The sequence below is a fragment of the Neodiprion lecontei genome, chromosome 5, assembly GCF_021901455.1.
Source record: "Neodiprion lecontei isolate iyNeoLeco1 chromosome 5, iyNeoLeco1.1, whole genome shotgun sequence".
NCBI classification, from domain to species: domain Eukaryota; kingdom Metazoa; phylum Arthropoda; class Insecta; order Hymenoptera; family Diprionidae; genus Neodiprion; species Neodiprion lecontei.
Window position 1 is genome coordinate 31,393,470 of NC_060264.1, and position 20,221 is coordinate 31,413,690.

A 20,221-nucleotide genomic window follows, 5' to 3' on the forward strand; every position below is an offset into this window, starting at 1 on the left:
TGCACGCTCCTCGCCGGATGTGTCGCAGGAATTTTTGACGCCGACTCTCTCGCGACCATCCGCAAATTTTCAATTCTCGGCAGTGAGAAATTTTTTTAACTCGCTGTTTTCTCCAAAACCTTTTATTACAAACCACGCCATTCCTGCGGTATGAGTTGCTCGAAAATTGAACGAGAAAGAGAAAGAAAAAAATTAAGAAATAGAATTAATTGTACACTTCTTTTCGTTACATTCCATTACATTTGAATCTTAAGAAAACATCGCTCAAATTGCAGGCTTTTTCGTTCAACCGGGTTATAATTGAAAAAATTTCAAAGCTCAGGAATAACGTGACGGTCTTCTTACAGAAACTTCATGTAATCCTACAACAATTCATGCCTCAAATTTGTTTACACACTGAATATAAGTATCCCGTATCGACGAATCGTTTTGTCGATATCTGGGAGAGCGGAGCTGGGGTCATGGACTGATTTGGCTTGTGGTAGGATTACTTCGGTCTAGAATTTATAGATACACTACGCTAAAAGCATACGTACATTTTATATTATTTTACAGTAATTCCGGGCGTTCATACAAATAGTAAGACAAGCGATACACGACTGTTTCCGAAATGTTCAGATCGTGCAATTTCACGATAAGCATTATTCAGATATATATAATTCGCGTTCTGTCGCAGCACGCAACACGCAACGCACGATTATTTGATACATCCAACGAGAGCTGATCGTTATTTTTAATTTCACCCACGCGAAGTCTCTCATGATTGTACACTCACCGTCGCATAATTTTTGAATTAGTCCATCGATTAAAAGACTTATTTTCAACGCAAAGAATTTCTCGATAAATGTTCGAATCCGGTATCGACTCTCATCGAAAATGTTCGACTGGTTTGAACGAAATGGGGATCGAGAACATTGAGTTTTTTTTTTCAAGGAGAATTTAACGGCACAACAGATTGCAATGCTTGCTTTAACCGCGTGCCTGATTTTTCGAATTTCGCATATTTTCACGAACACTGCTAATTATTTAAAGTAGCTGAATCCAGTGCTGCAAAGATAATATACGTTCAACGTAATGAATACTATACCGGCACTCTGCAAGCATGATATATATTTATGTATCCAGCAGAACTGCAGGACTTAAGGATCGGTCAGATTCTCAAGTCAGCTTGTAGCGTATTCGTCTTTTTAGCCCTTGAAGAGCTATGTGTGGGCAGCTAAGTATAGAAGAGCAACTTTTTCCCAACTGGAATCACGAGCCGTTCGTATATTCATTATAGAATACCAAGCATTCCTTACGCATTCTTTGGGCCGCCCTTTGCCCACGCTACAGGATCTTAACTCTCCCTCGGAATACCTGTCTGAAAGACTTCAAACAGGGTTTCATCCTTTTACACTTGGGTGGAAAAAGTCTCGAGGCGGCTCACGCGGTCATGCTTCAGTTATGTCTGAAAATGGAAATTTCTTAAATCCCGTTATACCTATACCGAATATGTTTAATCAATGTTCTATTACAAGTTAACGACCACAGCCCAATTACGAAGATCAATTAGCCGTAAAAACAATGTTTAAGTACCTTGTGATAACCGTAAGACTGTATACTGAAATCTACCGTGACGTTGTAAGAGAAATTATTAATCAGCGAGAAGTTTATTTTCAAACGTTGTACGTGAGTCACACGGCATGACACATTGAAAAGACGTTATTATGCGGTAATGAAAAACTATTTTGTAAAGAAGTTTCACCAAATATCAATCGAACCGTGTGCACAAAGCCGACTGACCACAAAATCCGATTATTTATATGTCACAGGCTGCACGTTCTACTCGTAATTAGGTACGATGATGAATTCATGAAAGCGGAATAGTGAAACGCGCTTTGTGAAAACTCTTATGGCCTTGACAGTGTCTACGGTGCAGAGGATATTGAGATCATTACACCTTATAATAATTTACGGCGATGGTGTAAAGCCAACTGCGGCTGTCATACGCAGATATAAATATTATGCGACTGCTATTTTCGCTGAACTTTGTTCAATCTATTATACTTATATCTAACAATACAACATCCCTGCCTTATGCTTTATTCAAATTTACAATTTCTCAACTATCTAGGTTGCATATATTTTATACGGCGAAGGCAATATTGAAAAATCAATCTCGATCAATTCATGGATCTTTTTTTTTTGTATACCTCCTGCAATCGGGCTTGGGAATTGTTCTTTCAACCTTGTCGTAACGGTGATTTCACGAACATGTATACACAGTCGGCACGTGCTCGATATATCTGTATAGTCACGTAAAAGAGTGATGATGATTTGCTACGGATAACAGGGTTTTGAAATTCGAAACAAATATCTATTCTTTTGAAGAGTGATTCGGTAAATTCTTCTGCCGAAGAAGACTCACGTTGCGTTGGATCTTTCATCGAAATTCAAATATCTGTCCGCTTTCCTGCACGCTTCTAAGAATGATTCGTTCGATGCAAATGACATCAGGCTGCGATAACAACGCTAATGAGATTCGCCAGTTTTCCGTTTGGTTTGACGTCGGCAATGATGGCGAGGTCATTCGAACATTCAAATAATCATCCTCGGATAATTTTTACCAATTGACTACTTCCAACATAAAAGCTCGAGCAGTTTTTTCTTCTAATCGTTGAGATTCTAGTGTGCAGTAAATATTTTTCATAGAATCGTCGTATTACCAGTCCGTAATTATTCTCTTGTATCATTAGACGATAAAAGGTATACAGAATTTTCTAGGTAGACATAATTGCTGTGTAACAAGTAACGACTGGTTGCAATATGCGTTGGGTATAATACAGGAGCTATCAACAGCTTAAAGAATATCGTTTGTGCCAGGTACAGAGGACACGATCAACCCCGCAACTACGTGTATACATTTTAAAACTGGGTGACTCAACAACAAGTGATTATTGTAGGTCATATCGTAAACATTTTAACATTCAAAGAAGACGCGCCGTCGTAGGCGGGTACAAACATTGGCATATATACTTTATATTAAGAATGACGTCGGTTAATCGGCGACTCCTGTGCAAGTAAGTCGGTAGCAATGAAATGTCGTTGAACTTTTATTTGACTGCAGACAAACAATCGATGATTAAACTCTCAAGGATGCATTTGGCAATATCGTGTACAATACACCGATCGCTAACTATGCTTTGACAAATTCTAAATGCATATAATAAGAAATACACGCCCACGCAGGGCCGTCCCAAAGGCCGAACGCGCTATCCGCATACCGATCTCGTGAGTTTCGTACCGACGTCGTAAGCATCCCTATGAATAACCATGTCGTTCGACAACAATGAAAAATAAACACCACAGTCCAGACGATTCGTACTGACCAGTGACCACCGCCGAAATGATCAACTGAGTTTTCGTATGGCAGTTTGAACATCTTATTGTGCTGCCACCTTTCATCTTGATTTCAAATTATATAGCGCAAAGCTAATTCGCAGCATTTCTATGCAGTGATACCTTCCGGCGATAGATCGGACGGGGCTTGTAATTGGCTGGCACCGTATCGCTCTGGTTATCTGAAGCCAATGATACGACTCCGATATTCAGATCGCGTGGCGATATCGCCACAAAGAAATTTCGGTTCAAGCTTACCATCCATGGTCACATCACTCAAAATGCTCGAGCCGACAGTAACCTAAAAGCAATAAAGATCCTAACCTAGTTCGACCTAAACTAAAACAAAACTTCCTTCGGTCAAGATATGTAAATTCGAATAGACATCACCTGGGTAGAAGCGACCGTAAGCAGAGAATCAAAAGGACCTGACTATCCATGATTCGATGCGTTTATTCAAAAGATTAACGCAATTAATTTATTTATGTGAGGTTAGTCAGTCAGCTGTTCAACCCAAAGTGTCAAGCAGCGAACGACGATGACACCTGTGACTTGTCCTGATTTAGATGAAAAATGAAATCAGAATTATTAATAATTTACGAAATCACGTCAGATTCAGGTTGTTCCAGGACCTGGTAGTGCGATATGAAGGAGGTACTAGCGACACGGACTACTCCAGAGTACAATAATTATTTTGCCAACAACAATGGTGACTCCAGCGGTGATAATCCTGTACCGGATAACAGCACCAGAAGATACGCAGTCCTTAGCACTAAATGGATGGGCGCAATGGGTGAGGAGCTCGGTATGCATCCTCTCCCAGACCCACTGCTGCGTAGACTTGCCGAGGACGCCTCTTATCGCCTGAGAGAAGTTCTGCATGTAAGTATTATTGCATCGTTTTACCATTGGTTTTTATTCTAATTACCAGTTCTCATTTTTCCCTGGAATTAATAAGCCATTCAGCTCGTCTTTTCTTTGATTCTTTGGAGCAAGCAACAAAGATTATTCATTATTAATGATGATAAGAAGACCTTAAATAGCTGTGTCAATCTATATAATTCAATTAGTTTCATAAACCATATTCTGCTGGCATAGAAATGCGTGACGAGACTGAAACACAGCAGGCGCAAGCGTCTCACTGCAGTCGATGTAAATGCCGTTTTGACCACACTTTACAACACCGATCCTGTGATGGGAGCACCGGAACAGCTTCCTGAGTATCACTCGGAGGCACGGGTCTTTGTGCCTCACGAACGCTTTGTTAATCTAGTTGAACATGCAAATAATTCGGTACATTTGTCGCAGACCAATTTACCCTTGTTGAAAGGTATCTGTTTAATTAGTTTTTTTTTTGTGGTTGACTTGTGTATCATTGAACTAGCTTTTACTTCATCTTCTCTTTCTCTTGTTTCATCATCTTAGAAACGGAAATTAATGACTCACGGATAACAGAGGCTCGCCAAAATTACACGAAACGGGCTTTAAAAACACTTTTCAATGGCTCGCAGAAAACCTTTCAGGTAAACAGATTGAGAGTGGATGAGCTTTTTGTTACTTCTTGAAAGTGAATCAAGACTGTTCTAGGTTCTTCTGAATGACTGTTCAACCAATGCGCATCTCGGAGGAGCGGGAGTCGTTGACAGACTGATAGCCATCGCTCGTTCCTCCATAATATCAAGTAGTGCTCAATACACAAGAGTGTCTACTAGAACATGTCAGCTGATAATATCGATTGCATGCAACAGTGAAACCGTTTATCCACAAGATTTACAAACTGTAAGATACACGTCAATACGTCGAATTGATTAGACGATTTGACACACATTTACCACATCATCAACTTTACTTCCCAACTTTTTACAGGTTGATAGTCTAACAGAGCTGTTGCTGGAATTGTTATTTGGAAAAAGCATGCTGAACCAAAACCTGGGATTACTGTTCAAGGAATGCGTTTTGAAGCTAATGTTACGATGGCCGACAACGGCTCATAGGTACAAACATCGAGCAACTGTATTTTGCTTTCAGATCACTGAGTCCGTTGAGTTATATCTTAAATGATACACTAGGCAGTTTGGTTGCGCACAGTTGTCAAGTTCTCTTATTCAGATCACTTGGAAATAATCTACTCATTGTTATTAGGTTCTTGCCAATGCTGGAAACGATTTTACTGCGAGAAGATAATGAGAAATTGAAGCCGGATGTAAAAAAAGAAATGGCCATGGAGATAATGGCAGGTGTACAGCCGCTTTACTTCTTCCAGCCTGATAATAATGTTCCAGGATTTTACAAAAACGTTTTAGAATATGCATTGCCTGGAACTAGTTTATGGCACAGGCTGGCTGTAAGTATAGACGTTTCACACTTTTAATCCTCAAATTAATCATGGTATTTTGACTAAGCAATTATGTTGAAACTAATGCTTGCAGCTAACGATTTGTGCCCTCTCAAAATCGGGACGACATCTGTTAGATTTGTCGATGATTATTGAACACTTTGGAGATTCTATACTTCCATACCTCATTTCTGCTCCAACTCACTCGAAAGCAATTAAGAAGACTAACGCAACACTGCCAATAATTGTGAGAAGCAAGATCAAATATGCTGGCATCAAGCCATTGACTGGTTTGAAAATATCCGGAGATAAGCAAACTATGTTCACCGACTCTACCCTTCGAGGGTCTCGGCGAGAAATAAGGTAATTGTACCTGCGATTGAGATTGAATTCGTCACGCCACCATCTCATTCCTCATTTTGGCACATTAACGATATTCGTTTCAAGGTTCGCTTTTGCCGGGGGTCGCCCAGTTCCACCGAATAGTCTGAGGAGAGCAAGTCTGCGAGCAAATTACCAGATTTTGAGGAGTGACTCACGAGCCACATATGCTCTCGTTGCATCACGGAGGCTGCTTGTTGTTAAAAGTAAAAAAAGTTCTCTGCCACGAACTTACGACTTGGCAAACACAATAATTTAAATAATTCAATACTCGAGTTTACAGTATTTATTCGTTAAAACTAAACATTGTTGTAATATTACACTTGGAATAAACTTTGATAAATCAATTACGTACCGTTACATTTATCAAAGACAGTCCTGAAGCCCACGCGGTAATTCGGAATGTGGTAAACGATGAGAGTCTAACAAGCAAGTCAGTCTTGTATGAAACCTAACGGGAATCTGGACGAACGTTCAAACATCTCATCAATGTTCATTGCAGAATTAATATGTTACTTTCAAAAAAATTGTTACTAGTATCGAATTGATCATAAAATCTGCTGCTGTTTCCAAATCCATTGGTAAATACAGATCAACGAATTCCAGTACTTACATCAGCTATTCGTCTTCTGCTGAGTATTCTATGTTGGTAAAAAAAAGCACGGTCATCGTTTATGTAAGTTGAGAAATCACTTGCGCGTTTACTTTGCATTACTGTAAATTCATCATGTATTCCGGATGTTCGGCTAGCTGTGATCAGGTTCGTTTTCTCCGTATTGATGTTTGGAACCTTTAAAAATAATTCTGTATATTCCGAAAAATCTTGATGTTATAAAATGATTGAAGTCATTGCTTTTGACTCTTTCATACCTGTTCAGGATTGCTAGTTCTTGAATCAATACATGCACTCAACAGTTTTAGACCAGTGGATCGTTTTTTCACCTCTAGAAAATGCATAATATTAAAAATAAGTATCTGCACAACTGTAAACAGTATCAGATCAGGTTCCACTCACTGTACTTTAGCCAAAGGCTTTGTATTTTAGAAGCACACTGGGATCGGAATTCATCCCTTACTAACTCCAGTTTATATAATACTGCTTCAGTCAGGAAAACCAGATGTTTACCAAAGTGCACCAACGATTGCAATTCATCGCCATTCAAATCTCGTTTTAAAATCTTTTTACAAATCCATATCGGATCTTTGACTTCTGCTAAAATTTACTGAAGTTTAGACTCAATCCCTTATATCGAATGTATTAATCGTTGACTACCATGCAGTACGCACAGCGTAAGCTTAATATGTCTGCATCATCATCGACTAACCCGTTATTTGCTTGGAATATCTTTTTATAAACTCTTCATATTTGAGCTGAATTGGAAGCGTACATCGAGCTAGTGTCAAAGCATCCGTTATACCGCTACACGCTAATTGTTGTTTGAAATCCTTCATCATTTCACCCTCGTCGATACTGATAAAAAAAGTGTGGATGAATAATGAAAATAATAACGAAAGAATTAACAATTATTTACTGGTTAGCAGGTTTGATGCAGCGAATATAATGTAAATCGTATTTGTCGAGTTCTTTCATCAGTGCATCCATACTATGTTTGAATTTTCCCAAGGTCGTATTTTTCTTTTTTCTATCAAATTCTGGCTCTTGATGAAGGTGGAATTGTTTATTCGTATTTTCTTTGTTTAATAAGAGCAGAATAAATTTATTCTGACAAAGGCTGAGCGTGGATACCAGCTCGGCAGGGACCTACGACATTGTCAACTCACATTTATACCATTCAGACGACCTTTAATTCGTTCATGAAATACCTTGTCCGTATTTTTACGAAGTATGTCAACTGTGCTGTATTCTACAATATGTGAATAGTGGCGGATCGCAAATGTTTCACCTTTGTCATGTATGAAATTTGTACTGGCGTAACTAGTCGGAAGCGCAAGCTGATCAAAACTTGAATACTTCTGTATTCTGGCGATCAAACAAGCCTAAAATATCATCACTTGTATCAGGCTTGTGGAGAGAGGACATTGAACTTTCACCACTATTTTTGTATGATGTATTACATCGTCTAATACTGGAAATAAGCAATTCTCAATTGCAGCAAGACGTTCCTGGTGGTTTGTGGCTGTGGATGGAGGTGGCGATAAACTCAGTCCTTCACTCTCCAGCTCTGATCTACTGGCTTCTAAATATTTCTCGACAAAATATAGCTGCAGTCTTTCATTCGCATAATTAATGCTTAATTGTTCGATACTATTCACAGAGAAGAATTCGAATCCAAAAATATCTAGTACACCTAGAACAAATGAGATGCTTTCATGTGACGTTAAACTTTCCTTACTGGTTGAAATTAAAAAGTCTCAAGGATCGAAATTGCATTACCTAATAATTTTGGCTTCTCCTTCGGAGACGTTAATATTTCATTCAAACGATTTAGCAGCCAATAAAACAGTTGAAAATACAAATATCTGACTATACTGTGTAATCTGGTGTTACACCCCTCGACGCTAGTTATGGTGCAGTAATATGTCGAATGCCTTTGTAGCCTGCTCCGAGGTGTGATCATACTTGTAGTTAGTAGTTTGATCAGATCAGGAATCGGCAGTCTAAGCAAGTGGCAGGCGCCTTCAAGAGCGTCTGATGATTCTGGGGGAAATTTTATTCAAGTCGAGGAAGTCCTTTGTCAAGTGATCTTTGAATAAAAAAATCTACAAACAGAGAGAGGTAGATAGTGAAAACGTGATTATGAAAGAGAACCTTTTTTCTGCACGTCGACATCACAACCAACTGATAGTCGTTCGTGGAATTGTATGTTTCGCAAGTGGAGGAGGAGCGCGATAACTTTGAATATATCATTCCTTTGGTTCTCCCCAATCCGTAGGTAATTCATTGCTTCGACAGTCTCCTTGAACCCTTTGACATAAGCCTCATTCAAAATACTGTGACTGTCGTTTGCGATAATCTCGTAAAGAATGGTTCTAGATAATTTCAAAGTACCCAATTCCGAATCGGATAAACCAGCCAATATCTAGAATTGTGAGAATATTGTCCAAACCTAATTTTCAAACTCTTAAATTGTTCAATCAAATTCTTTACAAGTCAATGTTTCCACAAAATTGGAACAACTCATTAAATTGATTAATCCAACAGCAGACCTGACCAAAAATATGAAAGTTATTACAGGCCCCAGTGACTCTGCTCTGTTCAAGGAGAAAGGAGTTTATCACAGCCCCGTGTATGGATCCGTTCACATACTGTAACTGGACGAGTTGTCCGTGCCTAGAGCTGTGTTGATTTCGTTCGGTGCTAGCAGTGCTGAATGAGGATACAACCGAGCAGGCTTTGCCAATTTTTGAAATAGTTGATTCCATTCCATCGCAACTGCTTAGATCAGTTGCTGCTAGAAAGTTCAAAATCTTGCATGCTGAAAAAGTTTTTCCTGATCCACTTTCTCCGCTGATTACGATCACTTGGTGCATTTTGCCCAGACCACAAGCAAGTCTGTAACGAGCTTTTGCTGCCACTGCGAACACATGCGGTTCTAGTAGCTCTGGCCGTGCATTGTTCAAAGGGTTTATAAAGCGATCCTGACGACAACAATCGTACAGATCTGAATTGGGCTGACGAGGATTCAACGCCAATAGTACCGGTCCAACCCAAGTGTAGAGTTTCCCTTGATTATAACGGAGCAAAAGATATTTGACGACTGAAATGGCGAAGTTTTACACTGTTTCAGAAGTTGTAATTATGCCGCGATCAGACCTCTGTGATTTATTTACGTACTCAGGTCTTCGTTATCTGGTATGTCAGCCAAATTGTTCGAGCTCTGCTTTGTCAGGAATTCGAAATCCTGAAACTTGGTCATGTTCACAAAGTACAGCGATTAATTCTCCATTCTCAAGCAAACGCTTACAGCTATTGGTAAGATCAGTTAAAGTGCTTATGTCTAAGATCAAAATTGACAACGTGTCAAAGGTTTCATGTCTAATCGAGTCAGCCATGGAGTATCAATTTTTAATGAGCAATTGTTCGATTCAATCCCGTACCGAGCAATCCAGCCAAATAATAGAATGGCGATAATTTTTATTATTTTATTGTACCAACATGAAAAACACTTATTTTACATACAAAATGTCTAGTATACAATATAGGTTTGGATACATTTCGTATCACTTTCTTGAATATTGATGTGAGACTGATAAGTGATTTTTGATATAGAAGCAGACAAGGGACTACAAAAAGTAAATGAATATGTATTAACGTTCCCTTGGACTTTATATGGAATGTAGGATTGATTAGAACGCTCTATTTTCTTCGTTTTACTCCACGATCAATTACAAACCCTCGGGATAATAGTGTGAAAAAATTCTGCAGTAAAATATTTGTCGAATTTCATGCAAGTAGTGTTCAAGCAATGAACAGCTTCATATAAGAAAATAATGTCAATCGCCGATCAAATACCCAGAAACTTATCTGATGGCAAGGAACTTATTACCAGATTTATTTAGCGTTGAGCTATGTTTTCAAGAAATTTCTGACTGTCGGCAATAGTTTTTTCCAGACGTTCTTTTGTGGCTGACGAAATTTTTTGCTTGAGCTTCTCGCGGGCGGATGCAATCGCCGTCTTGTAGCCAGTAACATTGTGGAATATTTTTATATGCTTATCTCCAGATACCAAAACATGCTCCCCAAGAGCGTCGAATAGGAGGCCAGTTGCGGGTCCTGAAATGAAATTCAGATCAGTGTTATTACTTCGAAATTTTTATCGCATTAGCGCAGCTGGTAACAAAGAAACAACGAAAGATTCAAGAACGGTGTATAAAAATGAAACCAACGAATTTTCTGTACACTAATGCTTAAATTATTCAATGCCAAATCACTACGACTCACCGTTGAAAACGTCCGTGATCGTAAGGTCCAATTCACCGGTCAAAGCAGAAAAGAACGACAATGATGTACCATGTGCGATAACAATGACTTCGGCGTTTGGAGACAGTGCGAGTCGAGCATTAGAACCTCCAGCCCATGATCCAGTTAACAGGAGACGCGGAGTCTCTCCTTTCTTGTATTCAACTGTGTAATAACCGGGTATCGTTGTTATAGTACTGATAAAAAATTTCCCAGGGCTAGAATTGAGGTGCTTTTGTTTCGAATCATCAATGCTCGTGTAGAAATTGATTGGAACATCAAGACTAAATCCTGAATCAAGAAAAAAGTAGATGATCGAGCCTCACTTTTTGTATCGTAAAGGTTGAATGTTCCGTCCTTAGAAACGCTTGCAATGTGACTGGTGTCTGCGCTGAATCCAAAATCATAAACACCGGAGTTGTGACCGCTGAGTTCAAAGGCTCTCGATACTTGCTTGAAGTCTCCTGCCTTCGTGAATTCCACTTCCCATACTTTTAGGTCCGGCGCAAAACCTACAAGAACGTTAAATCATGGTATTTGAATCCATAGTACCTGCTCCATACTGTTTAACCGGTAGAAAATAAAATGTTTATATCGCTAAAATCTCTCAGTTGTAGAAAAAATCTCCTAATGAGACATAGTCGCATAAATGGAAAAGAAATAGTCTGACCACACAGTATTTTGGAACAACAGTAGTACCTGATGCAACAATAAAACGACCACACGGAGATATTCGAGCCCGATGCGTTGTCATCAGATAAGTATCGATCGTTGATAGCAGCTGTCCTTTCAAGTCCCAGACGAGTAGCTGCGTCGTATTGCTGCAGGTCATAATGTAACGCCCGTTACATGCTATGTCCATACCAACAACATCGTCGTTATGTTGCTAAAACAAATATTTACAAGAGATTTATTAGAACCAATGCATATATTTAGCACAATATAAGCAAGATATTTCTCAAAACAGACTTTACTTTATGATAGGCTACGAATTTTTCTTACCTTTGGAAATTCAATCGCCTTTGTAACTGAGGCTGGGAAACCGTCAGGCTTTCTCGTGACTTTATATACTTCTACGGTGTTTGCGATAGCCTTGTGTATCATGAAAGCCTTGCTGTCTGGTGACCAGCGCAACAGAGACGCATGATCGTACTCGATGTTGACACGCAACGATTTTCTATCCTTTGATGACAGATCCTTTGTGCACCATATCATCACCGTTCTGTCTGTAAAATTAAGATTGAAGTTGAATCAGCAGTGATTTTTTTCTTCCAACTTACATAACGTTGTTCTCATTTGTTGTATTAATTCAATGTTACAGTAGTTCATCCAATTGGATGAATAGCGATGGTTTATTTTTAACGGCGGTAAACTGATGGAGGAAGTAAAAAAACGTAGAGGAGTTTGGCAAAGGTAATAATAGTTTAAACAAAATTGGTAATTAGTAGAGAAAGGATGAAAAAATTTGAGGACAAGTACGTATCAATGTATATATTGTAGTTGTTAATGAACAAAACAACAATCGCCTACTGATTTCAATAGGATGAAAAAATAATAAATCCCTTGAGTACATAAATGATTAGTCTATTTATATTTTAGATTATAATATAATACATACGCCGCTTGGACAGAATAACATGTGTAATGTAATCACTATTCTTAACTGGCATCATCTTGTATTTACGAGACGATATTTAAATTGGTGAAATATTCAACCGCAAACATTGAAGAGGGAAATTCCGAATTCCATTCTCAATTTACTTTACTTCATGTCTATCTTGTTATGCTCAGAATAGAAAACATAATGCAATGGAGACGTTACACAAGACATACACAAGGGTATCTCAAAATACGATAACAATTTGTATTCTAAATTGAGTATAATTGGTACAATAAAAGATTCAAAATTGTCGTTTGATTTAACTAAAAACCAAAGTACCTGCAATATAAATTTAACTAATTATTTTAAATACCTATAAGTGTTGGAAAAAAAAGATTGAAAAAAACCATGCGTTAAGGTTTATATTACTCTACCAATAAATTTATTTGGTACAATTCTGAATATCTTATTTATTACAAATTTCAGTTGCATGATATTCTAAAATATCTGTAAGACAATGTAGAGGTCGGGGAAAAAAAAATACATCATTTCGTTCAGTCGTGCTATTGAGACGTGTTATATAATCTTAAGTTAACGAAATCTTGCAATTTCCGATCACTAATATATCGGTGTTTGATCGCGTAAAAATATTTACTAACTCCTTTACATTCATGTAGGTAGCGAATAATACAGATAGCATAATCAGTTCTAGGGCCAAGCATTTTTTTGATATGTTTCTGCCATGTAACCTTAGGCCGATTAAGTGAACTCATGAAACCACTGATGTAAGCCGAAGGTAATATGGCAGTGTGCACTAACAGTAGCCAGATTCCTAAGAATTCAGATAGACTGAATTTTAAATGTAATTTTTTCGCCAAGTTGACCCTTTACTCATCTGTCTATTTGTATTAGCTAACTAATGGTAGCAGGAAGTGAACGTGCCAAATATGAAGTTCGATTAAAATTGGCAGGAAAAATTGCACAGTTTTTGGCTAACGAAAAACCACAGTTGAAACAAATCGAAATGAAAAAAAAAAAAACCAAAAACTACGCCTCTCCCCGCTCGTGTTGACAAGATAACAAATTTGAATAACGCATTAAATGTGCCTAGTTATTTTGTCATCTGTGTTTCTTGTTCGGCGGAGGCATTAGATCTGCGTCATCCTGAGGGAACCTATGCCTCTTTATGAAGTCGAATAACCGTTCGGTCGTAACGGGATTTTGAATGCTCTGACACACGGCTTGAGCAGTCTTATACGAGTTGGGAAACGACTTGTCAGTTCTCTCCCTCATGAATACCCATTGCCCATTTTCAAAATTGCACTCTATGATCTTGTTATTCATCTCTTTAGTTAACTTAGTAACTTTCATAAGTGCGAAGGGTACGTCTGTCCCGCCGACGAAAAGCTGGCCTACTTTTCTCGGCAGAATTCCTTCTCCCGATTCGGTGGTAATTTTCAATTTGAAGTCCACAGAATTCATTGACAACGGCTTCCACTTAAGAACCTCCGGACTTTGCCCAGGAACGTAGGGCTCCTTAGCTGGCTGAAATATAAGTCCATCTGGTTCGTGTCCCAGTTGCTTCGCAAACTTCTCGCTCAATAAACTCGGTGCCTGTGTCACGTCCCAAAACTGCTTTAGCCTGACGGAAAATGGTTCATGGTCTCTACGCAGTCTTCCCTCTGTCAGTGCCCTATATCGTCCAGCCATTATTTCCTTTTCTATGATGTTATAACGATCTGGATAAAAGGATAACTTGCTGACGTCTGTATTGTCGTAAGTAATGACGTCGTAGGCGAGATACCTCGGATACTCCTTGCCGTTGACTCTGTCGATCACCATTTCCTGCAATGATATGCAAACTAAATTTCAAGCTACTCGATGGTTGGCAAAGAGTTGAGGACGAAACATTTCACAAATTTTACAACTACGTCACAGCGATTACTATTTTCTCATTAGAGCAAATTTTAGTTTTACATCTCCCAATGGATAGACTGTCTACTTTGCAATGACCGCAATGAATGATTTGATCCTTACAATAGTAATTTTTATTGTATCAATAGGATCTCAAGAAATGTAATAAAATATGAATATGAAGTTTTTTTCATTTTTGTTTGTTCCTTCTCTGATGTTTGTTAATGTTCATTCATGCTACATCTGTAGCTAGACTACGGCATTTGTTGGCTCTACTAAGGCCAAACATTATTGTATACTTTGCAGTAAGGGATTTATTCCGTTTAATATGAATAAATAAATAAATAAAAGTTTATTTCGACCAAGGTGGAAGAAATCATTTGTTACTCACTCCGTCTAAAAGAGTATCTCTGAGAAGTCTGTTGTTGGCTCTGTGGTGTGGAAAAGTAAGTCCGTCAACTTGAAAGACGGAGTTATCTCTGTCGATGAAGAATACCTCGCCATTGCTTTGTATTAGCATCATGTACCTGCATAAATATACAACGATAATGTAATGCAAAGCGGCAAAAGACAGGAATAACTGTCTAACCTGGTGCCATCAGCCTTCCAAGATACTCTGTACGGTTTTTCGTGGAGCAATTTGATGTTCTCAGTGTCCATAGAGACGGGCTGAGACCCAGGGAAGCCTGACGTTTCCCAGCCACACATCTCCTGAACTTTCTGCTGAATTTTCGACAACTTTGGCTGCTCAGCAAGTGGCTTAACGCCAGGAACCCCTGCCATGAAGGTGGGATCTTTGTGCTTGTGCTCTCGTTTCCGTTTTTTTCCTGACCCTTTGCTGTTTGCATTAGAATCAGCACTTGAGCCCTCGTCTCTGTCTTCTCCGTCGCTGTCATCGTACTCCAGGCACCATGTAGGGCGAGCGGGAGGTGAAGGAGCGTCCTCTATGTCGTCGTACCTCCGAAAAAGCTCTCTGATGTAATCACCTTTGTATATACCAGGAGGTCGGGCAGTAGCAAATTCTGCGAGGCCAGCATCAACACTTGTACCATCATTCTCCACAAGATAACTTATGATGAGAAACCCGGTTCTGTTGAATCCGTGCGTGCAATGAACACCAACAATCTCGAGCGGGTTATGGGCAATAAAGTTCTTGCAGACCCGAGCAAAGGTTTGTGATTGCTCCTCGGATGGCGTCTCGCCGTGACCCCTGCACGGAAGCTTCAAGTAACGACATCCGTTTGCCTCGACTTCACGTTTGTCATAGAATCTTGAAGTGTTAGTCAGGTCTATCCACAAGCCGAGCTTTATTTTCTGACTCCTAAGCGAAGCGAATAGCATGTCTATGGAGAATCGACTTTCTTCCGGCACCTGCTCGTCGAAATGACCCGAAAGCGGCGTTTTGAAGGCCAGAAACTTGTTCTGTATCAGTTTAACCGCCTTTCTAGGACAGTGCAGCCACCTTTGCGGTATTGGGCCAGGATCCCCTCTGCCGTCGTTTCTGTTCGACATCTGAACAAGAATAACAATCACATTACTTTCCTTTATTCTAAATAACGAGTGGGAAAGAAGAAGGCCGTGTGACATAAGCGTGAAAATAATATGAAAATTGATTCATCGATTGGTCAATCCAAATGCGAACTCTAGACTGCAGTTATTAGTGAGGTGAAATGAATTACCATAACGTTAAACTTACCTTTCACGAACGGTGTTGTTACGACGTTGAAAATATCTCGCCACTGTGGAATCAACACAAGCTTCACATAACCTGGTTTCGCCAAGTATGCCGTTCGTTCGATTTATAACGGAGAAGCTCGATCCCCGGAGATTATACCGATGTGCTGATTAATTTCGCTCCAACTTTTAGTACAAACGTCGAGAGCCGCGGCACTCTACACATTTAACATCTCACACACATAACAACCAATGTTTGATTTCGACGACTTTAACAAGAACTGACAAGATGTAGACTTGACAGTGGAAGAAGACGGCAGCCATTGCGTCTTCTATGGCCATTGGTCGGAAATGCGATAGAGCGCTAGCTTGAATCGTTTTTCGTACATAGGCAGTATAACTGTATAGTTAGACGACAGAAGGCGTTCGGTTTCTGGGATAACGTCGTAATATCATTTATTTTAAGTTCATACATTGCGTAAACGGTTACGAGATGAACGTTGCAGATGTGGTAACGTGTTGATTCTAATTCTAACGCATTTTACGTTTACACGACTACGGCTGCCTGCGACTAACCATTCTATACCCGTTTTCACAATGTTGATGCGAAGGACGATAGGTGGCGGGCCGCATCGCCACATATTAATTCAAATCATATGAAAATTCGAATTCTAATATTTTAATACTGCAGTTATAACAATTTTTGCAAAAAAATAATCAGATAGACGTGAAGCTGAAGAAAGTGTTATTTTGGTAAAATCATGTACATACTAAATCTGAAATTAATTTTATTTCTTCTCGATAAGATTTTTGCCATCTTTTTGTTTCGTCCGTCCTTTTGCGTACACAAAGTGATGTAAAAGTCACGATTTGTGTGAAATCATATAGTCGTCAGTTTTTGCTAGTTACAAACTGAATTGATGTCGCTGGAACTAAGCCCGAGCCTACACAGGCTGACCTCTAACTATAATGCGTATAGAAACTCGATTATCTGCGTTCAATGACAAAGAAAAAAAACTGTATAACAAGTGCAAATAATATGTACCGCAGGGTTCGTTCTCCGCAAAAAGATAACCGTGTCACGGTGCGAGGAAAAAGATGATAAGTACCGAAAGTAAATAGAAAATCAAGATTGTTATGCAACATGACGACACAACGTTTACTCAGCTATACGCGATGATAAATAAGTGTATCAAGTCCGTTTATTCCATAATTATATTATGTAAACATTCGTGTTATCCAATCGATCGCGGAATGATCCAGAATGCATATGTTACCATTTCGCAGAGTCGGCGTACGATGGATTTAAGGAGACAACTATAAATTGTTGAAAAATGAAACTGGACTGCTGCAAGGCTAGTGCTAATACACGCGACAAAGAACCTGTCCTAACTAGCCACATAATTTCGTCGGGATCACGCCAAGACTGCTAATGACAATGTAATCACTGACACGGAGGCGAGCTAAGGACGAAAAAAAAAATAATAATAATGAAAGATCAGATCTCTGTATCCAAAAAATAATTGTCGCCTTTTCATGCGCGAGTTATGAAGCATAATGATACACCTTAATGATCCGAGAGAAAGATCGAATACGTAACAAATTACACGGTTAAGTGTAATGCTCAGAGTAAAAAACATCCTCAAGACTTAGACGGATACTGAGTGTTATGTCGAATTACTCAGTTCTGGTATCCATGCAAAAATATCTAGAAATGTTCGCATACCTAATTAAAAAAATGGCCCACTCATATTCATATTCTAAAACCTATTGGCGACAGTATCTGAACCAACGCTGGAATAGTAATTACCTGTTGTTTTTAAAATTGTATAGAAAATCAAGCAATTCATGTGCGGAGATATTCCATCCAAACACTATTCGAGAGTTATTAGCTAAACGCTCCAGCATGATAAGAGCATATATTGCGTGACGCGAATAACTTCCCTATTTTTCACTCACTGCCACTTCGAGAGTTGTGTAAACAATTAAGTGGGTCCAGTGCCTTTAGTAAACTTACACAAGTCTGTTTTGCACTAGAAGTAATTTTTTCAAAGATTTTGAATAAGCTTACATGCTGCGGAACATGATAAGCTCATGTTAAAAATACAGAAATGAAATTTGTTTTCATTGACCACACCTTTTATTTCGTATTTCAAAATTTGCACACTGTTTTCACATTATTTACTCAAATTCCCGCGTATTTCGAGCCATTAATTAGTACGAATAAAAAACATTTGACCGTGGGGCGCAATGGGGCTGATTCGTCCCTGGAAAGAGGCTAATAGCTTAGTCAACCACCTTCGGCGTCACATCAAAATAGGAATTAGAGAGAGAAATAGAAAAGTCATCGGAATTATGCAGTATTCGTATTGCCAGGGTGGTAATCTGACGCGTGAAACAATCGATGATTTTATTAAGATATTCAAACACTTCATAGGCCTGAATAGATTAGCGAAAGGAATTTTTTTATTTTAAATAATCCCACTCAGCCCGGATTCATACTTCATTAGAGAAGAGAATTGACGGAGAGTGGATGCTTTGGCGTGTGACACCCCGCAGAGCACGAAACGCTATATCCTCTATATGTGCCCAAGTTATTAATAAGCAACCACGTATACGACATCCGAGCGTATAACGAAACAAAGTTTGTTGGCATTATGTACGCTTAAGCTTCGTGCTTTCGACACAGGAATTCAACATCGTATTTGCATACAGGCGTGTGTGAGGATAAGCGAGAATTTGTTATCGATCATGCTGCGCCACGTCATAAGTCGGGATAAAACCCGATCTCTGCTTTTACAAGTTCCGCTTTCCTTTATGGCGAGAAAAAAACATGATAATTATTGATTTGATAAGAGGGAAAATTTATTTCAATATAATTCAGCTTATTATCCTGCTACATACTTTTTTCTTTGTTTCTTTCCTTGTCAACCTTATAGATATGCAAGTATATGTACGTATATGACGTTGTAAATGTATACACGTGTCTTCATCTTGTGACTTGTCACCTCGACGTATGCATAAAGCGAGTATGTATGTATATAATTACAGACATGTACGTAAAATGTACCACGATCATAATATTATTTCGGACATGTTTGTGGCTGATAAATGAGCGTTTTTAGTCTTTTAAGCCGCAGGTAAGATACACGTGTAGGCGTGTAGGTACAACGATACCTGCGTACGGCAAAGTTTTGCGAAGGTCACATCTAAAAACTGCCCATACCGCAATGACAAACTGGTCTGTTTGCGTTTCGTCGCCGTTTATGGACACTGTATATGAATTTGTCAACCGCTGTAGAATTACGAAAATTTTTAAGTAGGGTATATTATAGAAGCACGTGCGTGCCGGCGAAGCTGTACAACGGCTCGATTGAACGCCACTCATTGTGTATGTTGCAACAAGTGCACAGCCAGTCAGTTCGAAGCCTGGCTTGTCACAACAATTTTGCTGTCATAGCTTTATGCATAAGTAATCCTCTGTACACAATGTGCATTTCTTCTGTCGGTCAATTTGTAATACAGAAATTTACACTAAGCTCGTACCGCAAAAACGATGGCTAACCCTTCGTCTCCACTGTGTACACTTTAGTACTAGGCGGATATTGCAAAGCTCTCATTGTAGCTAACTGTAAGATTTTATTTCAAACAGTCACTAAAGATTTCGATCCAAAACAGATTGGGGTATGAAATACATATATTTTTCTGTATTCAAGAATTTTTTCGCAATTTTTTGACGGAGATTTCCCTGTAAAATAATATCCGATCGCCAGAGTGTCCACAGTGGAAACCGTGTATCAAAAAATAACAGTGGAGATGAAGGGTTAATCATCACGCGTCTACTTTCTTATAATCGGAAATTAGGCTTAACGGAGTTCTCTGGTCGATTTCGACATTGACGTGTATATCTCCAAACATCGAAGTCCACGTATATCAAACGCAAAAAAAGGCTTAACAGCTCCATTCTGTATACAATTGTGAACAAAAACACTCCAATACATTTTCATTTTGTGCCGAA

General features: G+C 39.0%; 4 protein-coding genes across 5 annotated transcripts in view; 1 reads left to right on the forward strand and 3 right to left on the reverse strand.

Moving 5' to 3' along the window:
* Window positions 1–3,638: 3,638 nt before the first annotated feature.
* LOC107226833 lies at window positions 3,639–6,605 on the forward strand. 2 transcript variants are annotated; one of them, XM_015667776.2, is made up of 9 exons: window positions 3,639–3,869; window positions 3,992–4,260; window positions 4,477–4,708; window positions 4,804–4,901; window positions 4,966–5,157; window positions 5,245–5,372; window positions 5,521–5,722; window positions 5,808–6,076; window positions 6,161–6,605. In XM_015667776.2, the coding sequence occupies exons 2-9, from the start codon at window positions 4,024–4,026 to the stop codon at window positions 6,351–6,353; spliced, it is 1,551 nt and encodes a 516-aa protein (XP_015523262.1). In that variant the 5' UTR covers window positions 3,639–3,869; window positions 3,992–4,023; the 3' UTR covers window positions 6,354–6,605. The 2 variants fall into 2 exon arrangements, with proteins under 2 accessions (XP_015523262.1, XP_015523263.1); XM_015667777.2 differs by having other exon boundaries at window positions 4,008–4,260.
* A 2,245-nt stretch (window positions 6,606–8,850) lies between these two features.
* Window positions 8,851–9,972, reverse strand: LOC107226826 (unconventional myosin IC-like). Its single transcript, XM_046739414.1, has 3 exons — window positions 9,891–9,972; window positions 9,263–9,780; window positions 8,851–9,135 (listed from the first exon to the last, which is right to left on the reverse strand). Exons 1-3 carry the CDS (start codon window positions 9,970–9,972, stop codon window positions 8,851–8,853), a joined length of 885 nt encoding a protein of 294 aa, XP_046595370.1.
* Window positions 9,973–10,132: 160 nt separating this feature from the next.
* Window positions 10,133–20,221, reverse strand: part of LOC107226841 (transducin beta-like protein 2) — a 52,610-nt gene continuing 42,521 nt past the window's right edge. Inside the window, exons 3-7 of the mRNA XM_015667790.2 lie at window positions 12,018–12,241; window positions 11,715–11,901; window positions 11,342–11,527; window positions 10,998–11,180; window positions 10,133–10,829 (exon numbers count right to left, since the gene is read on the reverse strand). Of these exons, the coding sequence (XP_015523276.1) occupies window positions 10,612–10,829; window positions 10,998–11,180; window positions 11,342–11,527; window positions 11,715–11,901; window positions 12,018–12,241 (998 nt within the window). The 3' untranslated portion in view covers window positions 10,133–10,611. The remainder of the gene's footprint in view (window positions 10,830–10,997; window positions 11,181–11,341; window positions 11,528–11,714; window positions 11,902–12,017; window positions 12,242–20,221) is intronic.
* On the reverse strand, window positions 12,492–16,543 carry LOC107226842 (mRNA-capping enzyme). Its single transcript, XM_015667791.2, has 4 exons — window positions 16,226–16,543; window positions 15,119–16,041; window positions 14,921–15,056; window positions 12,492–14,460 (listed from the first exon to the last, which is right to left on the reverse strand). The coding sequence occupies exons 2-4, from the start codon at window positions 16,039–16,041 to the stop codon at window positions 13,735–13,737; spliced, it is 1,785 nt and encodes a 594-aa protein (XP_015523277.1). The 5' UTR covers window positions 16,226–16,543; the 3' UTR covers window positions 12,492–13,734.

Coding starts and splice junctions, on each gene's coding strand:
- LOC107226842 (XM_015667791.2), bottom strand. CDS start 16,041: ATGTCGAACAGAAACGACGGCAGAGGGGATCCTGGCCCAATACCGCAA. Junction 15,057..15,118: donor TGGAAGGCTGATGGCACCAG/GTTAGACAGTTA, acceptor ATATTTATGCAG/GTACATGATGCTAATACAAA. Junction 14,461..14,920: donor GAGATACTCTTTTAGACGGA/GTGAGTAACAAA, acceptor ATATCATTGCAG/GAAATGGTGATCGACAGAGT.
- LOC107226833 (XM_015667776.2), top strand. CDS start 4,024: ATGAAGGAGGTACTAGCGACACGGACTACTCCAGAGTACAATAATTAT. Junction 4,902..4,965: donor GCTCGCAGAAAACCTTTCAG/GTAAACAGATTG, acceptor AGACTGTTCTAG/GTTCTTCTGAATGACTGTTC. Junction 6,077..6,160: donor GGGTCTCGGCGAGAAATAAG/GTAATTGTACCT, acceptor ATTCGTTTCAAG/GTTCGCTTTTGCCGGGGGTC.
- LOC107226826 (XM_046739414.1), bottom strand. CDS start 9,972: ATGACCAAGTTTCAGGATTTCGAATTCCTGACAAAGCAGAGCTCGAAC. Junction 9,781..9,890: donor ACCAGATAACGAAGACCTGA/GTACGTAAATAA, acceptor GTTATAATCAAG/GGAAACTCTACACTTGGGTT. Junction 9,136..9,262: donor ACTTTCATATTTTTGGTCAG/GTCTGCTGTTGG, acceptor TCACAATTCTAG/ATATTGGCTGGTTTATCCGA.